The sequence below is a fragment of the Pteropus alecto genome, unplaced genomic scaffold (assembly GCF_000325575.1).
Source record: "Pteropus alecto unplaced genomic scaffold, ASM32557v1 scaffold43, whole genome shotgun sequence".
NCBI classification, from domain to species: Eukaryota; Metazoa; Chordata; class Mammalia; order Chiroptera; family Pteropodidae; genus Pteropus; species Pteropus alecto.
The window spans coordinates 7844783-7851732 of record NW_006435764.1 but is presented as its reverse complement, the minus strand read 5'-3'; the positions used below and the strand labels follow the sequence as shown (position 1 = coordinate 7851732).

Sequence of the window (6950 nt, the reverse complement as noted above, 5' to 3'; positions counted from 1 at the left end):
CCGGTCTGCTCAGGCCCTCCACGTCAGCTCCTCACTGTGGCCAGAGCCACACCCACGCCTGGGCTGGCCACCTCCCAGCCTAAAATGCCAGGTCTTGGAGCCAAAGCCTGGGAGCCCATTCTTCCTCCCGGCACAGCTGGCTGCAACCACCCGTCCCATTTGGCTCACTCTGAGCACGGGCCCCCACCTGACCTGGTTTCTGGGCTCCTGGGACCCTGGGGGAAAAAAATCTCCCCTCCCTGACTCTGAGTAATTGCCTTTGGGGCCCAGGGCAACCAACGCCTTTGCAGCTGAGGGTTGGCAGTGGCTGTCATTTTAATTAGAAAGTCTTCCTGTGATTTCCGGGCCTATGTGGGTGAGTAAGAGGCCTCAGAGCTCACAGGTCCTGACCTGTTACGGTTTCTCCAGCTGCAGGGCGGGGCTCGCGAGGGCTGCGCGGCCACGGCTCCATTAGTGTGACCCCGTCGACGGCCCTTCTCTACTCACCCTCCCTCCACTTGAAACCCACAGACAGTTTTTCTAACAAGGACATTTTCAAGTCAGCCGACCCTTCATCCACTTCCAGGTTTGGGGATGCACACAAGCCGTGCTGTGTCTCACTGACAGGCTCATTTAGTTTCTAGAAATCAGGAAGCTGTTTAAGTCCTTGGCCCGTTTCTCCTTCCAGTGACATCTGGTGGGGGTTGGAAGGTGTGGGTTATTCCCAGCACTACTCCCTGAGAGTCTTGACATGGATCTTTGCAGAAGGAGTGTCTGCCCTCCCTCAGTGAGCCCCACGGCAGAGGGGTGCTGACTCTGTGAACTTTTTCTGTCCAGATTTACTATTTCTCTCCGTTTTGGTCTCGTCTCGGTGACCTAACTTAAGCTTTAGGCCAAACCTGTTACTGTCTCCATCTGCCCCCTGGTGGGCACAGTGGGTACTTCAGTACTGTATACAGTCTGCCCGTCCATCAGGCCAGCGGCCCAGTGGGAAATTCTCTTTGAACATTTGAAAACCCCATTAGGTTAGAAAGGGTTAAAAAAAAACCATGATGTTCTGGGAGCCCAGCTTGGCCAGCATGCTATCACTTCATCAAGCCCCCAGCAGGTGGGACTATGGCTTAGGACGTAAGCCTGCCCAAGTCCCTTAGGGCAGCAGGTCCCAGAAGCAGCAGTACCCTTCCGCCCTTTCCTGTGTCCTTCCCTGGCCTTGTGGAACCAGGGTTGGGAGCAGAAAGCGACCTTTACCAAGAGGCTCGGGAAGGAGGGCCCGGCCCGTCACCCCTGATGGACGCTAAGTGCCTTGCATGCGTTCAGGGCCACCCATGGCTTCCCCTCCTGACCACCCCACCTCAGGCTCTGACGGGGCTAGCAGGAGGGCACGTGTCACGAAACCACGCCAGCCCCTTCTGCTCAGTCTGGAAATGAACATTTTTAATGTTTGAGCTGTTATCTTGATGTCCAAAACACACCAACTTCTGGGCACCCAGCATCGGAAGGGCCTCCATGGATAACTGGCCAATTGCTCAGCCTTGGGGTGCAGACTCCTGGATACCTGACTCCCCATCAGAACAGCCAGACTCACAGGGGCTGGGTGTGGGGGTGGGAATGGCCAGGGCCCAGCCATACAGATGAAGCTGGGGACCCCCTCCCCTCTAATGTGACAGATCCAAGAGCTGGCAAAACCAGAGCCTCCTTGAGCCTTAAACTTCCCCTGGGTACAGAGAATGTGAGTATCTGGAGTATCTGAAGTCCTTTTGAGGGGAAGCAGCTCTGTGTGGCAGGTTTGCCCCAGGCCTTGGAACAAGTTGGCAGAGAAGGCCCGGGACCCTGCAGCCACGAAGGGCTCTTGGTTGGAGCCCTTGGAATGCTGAGCCACCGAGCATCTTTGGGCTCCCAGCTCTGAAGCCCCCAGGGCACGCTGGTGTTCAGTCTGCAAAAGCTGGGTGCCTGGGTCCTGGTCTTGGCAACCAGGTCACTGGCCACCCAGCTTTGGCTGGCTCTGTTCTCCCCTGGACCTCCCATCAGGGAGCCCTTTGGTGGGGTCCTGGGAACAGGCCGCCCTGTTTCCATAATGTCTGGTCCTGGCTCTTCTGGTCCAGCCGTGTGACCTCACACTTACCAACTCTTCCCTTTTCAGGCATCGCTTGGAGGAGGGTCAGGCCACCAGCTGGTCACGCCGGCTCAAGGTGTTTCTCTGCTGCACCCGGACAAAGGACTCGCAGTCAGTGAGTGCCAGGAGGTCGCGTCCCTCGGGCTCACATCCCTCTGTCAACAACTCGGGACCCTTCGCTCCTTGGCAGAGCCGGGCGGGCAGGGCTGCTAGGAGGGAGCTGGGTTTTGAGCAGGAGCCAGGTGACAGCCGACTCATAGGAGGACCTGTTATTCACTGACCGATTCCCTCTAGCATATGATGACCCCTTGCTTTGTCAAGGGAACAGAAAGATTTGAAGACCTTTCAATGACCCCCTTGGAACTCGAAGTCTAGTTTAGGAGAAGGGATACTCAAAAATCAGGGCCAAGGCAAGGAAAAGCAGCGTATCACCAGCTGTAAGTTACTCTGGAAGATCAAGCGGGGCTGTAAAGTGCTTTGTGTGGTCCTTCCATACCGGTGCCCTGAGGAATAACCAGAGGACCGGACTCTGCGGTCCCAGGGGGCCGCAGGAGAGAGGGGTCGGCCATGGGTGGCCCTTTGGAGGAGGGGAGGGCCCTCGGGGTCCTGGAGGTGAGCTCCCAGCACTGGCAGGACCCTTAGAGATCATCTAGTCCCATCCCTCATTTTGCAGATCTGGCCGCTGAGGCCCAGAGAGGTGGGGTGACTTGCTCAGTGCCGCACAGCTAGTTAGTGGCAGAGTCAGTGAGGTCAAAAAGGCACTCCTCCCTGAGCCAGGGAGCAAGGGAGCAAGGCTCCCTGAGCCTTTCATGGAAGACACCGGAAGTTTCGAGTGGCTTCTTCCCACCGGCGGCTCCTGGTGAGCTGTAGAGTGAGTGATCAAGTGCGAGAAAGCCCCCCGAAAGGATCCCTGGTGGGTGGGGAGCACCCCCACAGGCCGAGAGGGTCTGAGGGGTCACGGCCCAGGGCCTGGTCCTCAGGCAGGCCATGCAGAGGGCAGGGAGCAGTCCCCAGGCTGACGGGGCGCTAGGCCTGCCAGGGCCCGTGGAGAGCATGCCCACCCCTTCTGGGGGCTCAGAAGAGTTGGGGCTGGTGTCGGAGCCTGGTGAAAGGCAGAACATCTCGGGTTGGGGGGCAGGGGCGGGCAGGGGTCAGGTCAAGTCCAGAGTACGTTTTGTTCAGCCTTTCCTGTGTTGCTTAAAAACTCGAATTGGATGCCAACATTTAAAAATCAGGGGCATTCATGTAAACTTCCAAATTTCTGCGTCTGGCATCTTCAGTCCCTCACAAGCCCGGTCAGCTGGAACTGAGTAGTGGCTGGCTCTGTTTGGCCCCATTAGTCATTTGAGTTTGCAATCCGCGATTTTTCCTCTCTTCACAAGTGCCAGACACACTCAAGGGTGAAACCCAGCAAGAGGATGAGTTGCCATGAGTTTGTTCCCACCACAGCCCCTGCTAACAGGTTAGGGACCAGGGTCCAGACTCCAGCTCTGCATGAGGCAGGGAGGACTCAGAGCACAGGACAGGGTTTGCAGGGAAGCCAGAGGGGCCCCTGGCCCAGCATCACAGCCTTCTCCAGGCACATGGTGGGGGTTTCTGAGCCCGCGACTGTGGGCAGGAGGTGGGAAGAGATTCAGAGGGAGGAGGAGGCAGCCAGGAGCTTAGTTTTGGCTTCTCTGTTAGAGAGAAAGGCCGGAGAAGAGACCAGCGGGCTGAGCAGGCCTTGATGCCATTCCTAGTGTCTGGGGAAAGAGCAGGAAATGGCTCCACTTGGCATCTGTGCGTGCTAGACGGTGAGTGCCCTAGGAGCTCCGAGGACAGAGGAGGGCCGGGAGGTGGACATGGAGAAGGGTCAGTGGCTGCGACAGCTCCTGCCAGGTCTGCAGGGCCCAGGACCCAAGGACAAAGGCCCTCAGGCTCACGCTGCAGAGGGCCGCAGGGGGTCGGGCCAGGGTGCCTCTGGGCCCAGAGCAGACACCCAGCCCCTGGGGATTCACGCCCGGTCTCTCGTCCTCTCTTCCGCTGCCCCCCACTGCCTCCCGCCTCCCTGGACCTCGTAGGACGCCTACTCGGAAATCGCCTACCTCTTCGCCGAGTTTTTCCGGGACCTGGACATCGTGCCGTCTGACATCATCGCTGGCCTGGTGCTGCTCCGGCAGCGACAGCGAGCCAAGCGCAACGCCGTGCTGGACGAGGTGGGCGCCCGGCCCTCCTCCAGGCGGCCTCCCTGCAACCCCCTCTGCCCAGGCCTCTGGCTGCCGCCCCTGCTGCTGCTGCTGCTGCTGCTCCCGGCTCCCGGGATTCCACACACCCTCCTGGGTCCCTGGAGGTCTCCCCTTGATGTTCGCTCTGCCCCTATTTCTGCAGCCACCACTGTGGCTCTTACTTGAGTGACTTCCATCTGCTGGGCCACGTTGCCTGCTTCCCGGGCTGCTGCAAGAGACTTCTAAGCACAGGGGCTCATGAATGCCACAGCTCGGGCTTCAGCCTCGGGCACTTGCCCCTCCATCCCTCTCCTCCCCAGCCCCGCCCACACACCAGTCCCAGCCTGGGTGTCCCAGTGTCTTCTGCAAGATGCATTCCCAACCCCCACCCCGAACGAGGCCTGGGCTAGGAGCTTCCTGGGGTGATGCTCCGAGTGGAAGGGGAGCAACTCGAAATAAGAGGAGATCTTGGCTTTTGGGAAACTGCCTGGGTCACGGAGAGCCAGACGCCACTTGCTCCTTTGGGCTCGCAGGCCCTCGTGAAGCAGGCGGGGTGCAGAGCTGGGTGCCCAGACCCCCTTTCCCAGCCATGCAGCTAGGCCTGCGGCGGCCACCCTCACACGCCTGTTTTACAGGCCAACAACGACATCTTGGCCTTTTTGTCGGGGATGCCAGTGACGAGAAACACCAAGTACCTCGACCTCAAGAACTCGGTAAGTCAGCACCGCCCCCACCCCGCCCCGTCCCCGGTCCCTCTGTCCTGCTGGAATGACCTGAGCAAACTCCCTGCTGCACCGTGAGTCCCCCGCAGCTCTCCAGACAGTCCCTCTTCTCGGGCTGCACCCCCTTCCTCCCGAGAACCCCACCACCACTCCGGGTCTACAGACGAACCCCCTGAATCTGTTTGACCACACTCGGGATGTTTGGTCCTGGCCTCTGGAGGTTATAAAGTGCTTCCCCAGGGTGAGCTGTCACTGCTGTCACTACTGTCACTGCTGCCTTTGGGACTGTCGTCGTGCATGGCAGTGGGACATAGCGCTTCGGTTCCCAAGCCTTTCTGAGGTGCAGAACCTCACCCCCAGCGCCTTCAGTAGAAATCCAGTGTGCGTGTCACGGGGGAACGTGGAGCCGGTCCCCTGTCACCCTGGCTGAAACTGCAGCCCACCCTGCCTCAGGAACAAACCGATCTGGGTGTGCATCAGCTCCGTGCTGTCACTGTGACCTTGAGCAAGTCCCTAACCCCGCCCTGAGCCTGTTGCTGCCTGTGTGGATGGCACTGGACACCCCTTCCACGCAGAGCTCTGGTGGGGAGGAAATGGGCCATTCTGAGTCCAGTTCCCGGTGTGGCACCAGACGCAGTGGTACCAGTCTGGGCTGCTAGAAAGGGTTCGTCTTCGGGTCTCGGTCTCCTGGGATCGCCTCAGGCCTCCATCTTCCCCCCGCTCCCAAAGCAGGCCTTTGTGTCCCCTTCTGAAACAGCTGGTCTATGGCAGGTGCTCTCACCACGGAGGGGGAGGGGCAGGGACAGGCTGCTGCGCAGAGGTGCTGGGTCCCCCGCCTGCCACCTGGCAGAGGCTGCCAGCGCCCCGCCCTACAGCCGGGAGCTCAGAGGGATAATTATCTTCTCCAGCTCCTTCCTGAAGAGCAGACAGAGCGGCCAGGCTTCCACGCCTCTGGGCCCTGATTAAGGCGCTACCTTTTTCACTTTACAAGATGACTAATCACCCTCCTTAACTTTTACAAGGTGATTAATTCCCTGTAAGTGCAGGAGCCCTCCAGTGCCTGGGGTACCAGGACACTGAAAGGCTTTGCTGGGACACCTGTTCCTCCCTCCCTCCAGCCCTGCAGGCTGATAGCAACAGCCTGTGGCCTCAGACACTGGGCTTCTAACTGGCGCCTTTCCTTAGAGAGATCCCAATCTGCCCAGACACCCCTGCCAGCCAGTGACTCAGTGTGTCAGGCTGCAGTCTCCCCGAATTTGCGGACAAAGAACCCAAGGACCTGCTCACCCAGCTTGGCCATGTCTCTAGGGCTGGCCTGCTTGTCAAGGCCTGGACACCCCAGCTGCAGGGCCCTGGGCCTCTCAGGGTGAAGTGTCCCTTCCCAGGGCCTGATTGCCAAGGCGGGGTGATGGCCACTTGTGCCCCCATCTCTTCCCTTGTTGGGAAACCGGGCAAGGACATCGATCCAGGACTCTCAGTGTTTTTCTGGCCCCAAATCGTTAATTCTGAGACCAGAGCAACAGGACAGGTCTCAGGAGGATACATGCCCTGGTTACAGGGAGATAATTAGGGAAATGCAATTATCATCTGGAGGAGCGGTCCCTCCCCCAGGATGGGGTGGCATCTGCGGCCTGTGGGGGCCCACGAGCCCTGAGGGCAGGAGGTGACCGCCCTCTGACTCCTCCCTTCCAGCAAGAGATGCTTCGCTACAAAGAGGTCTGCTACTACATGCTGTTTGCGCTGGCTGCCTACGGGTGGCCCATGTACCTGATGCGGAAGCCCGCCTGCGGCCTTTGCCAGCTGGCACGGTCCTGCTCGTGAGTACCGTCCCATCCTCCCCTGGGCCAGTGTGTGTGGAGGAGCCGAGGCCATGATGCCAGCCTGCCGGGGACGGCCGTCACTAAGCAGACTGCGCATGTGCGCTGGTCCGCC

At 59.6% G+C, this 6950-nt stretch overlaps 1 protein-coding gene across 5 annotated transcripts in view; it reads left to right on the top strand.

Moving 5' to 3' along the window:
- Positions 1-6950, top strand: part of DAGLA (diacylglycerol lipase alpha) — a 28521-nt gene that overhangs the window by 7035 nt on the left and 14536 nt on the right. For all 5 annotated transcript variants that reach the window (XM_025046257.1, XM_025046258.1, XM_015588897.2 and 2 more), the window contains 4 exons: positions 2120-2207; positions 4153-4287; positions 4932-5009; positions 6711-6835. In XM_025046257.1, coding sequence (XP_024902025.1) covers positions 2120-2207; positions 4153-4287; positions 4932-5009; positions 6711-6835 — 426 coding nt within the window. The remainder of the gene's footprint in view (positions 1-2119; positions 2208-4152; positions 4288-4931; positions 5010-6710; positions 6836-6950) is intronic.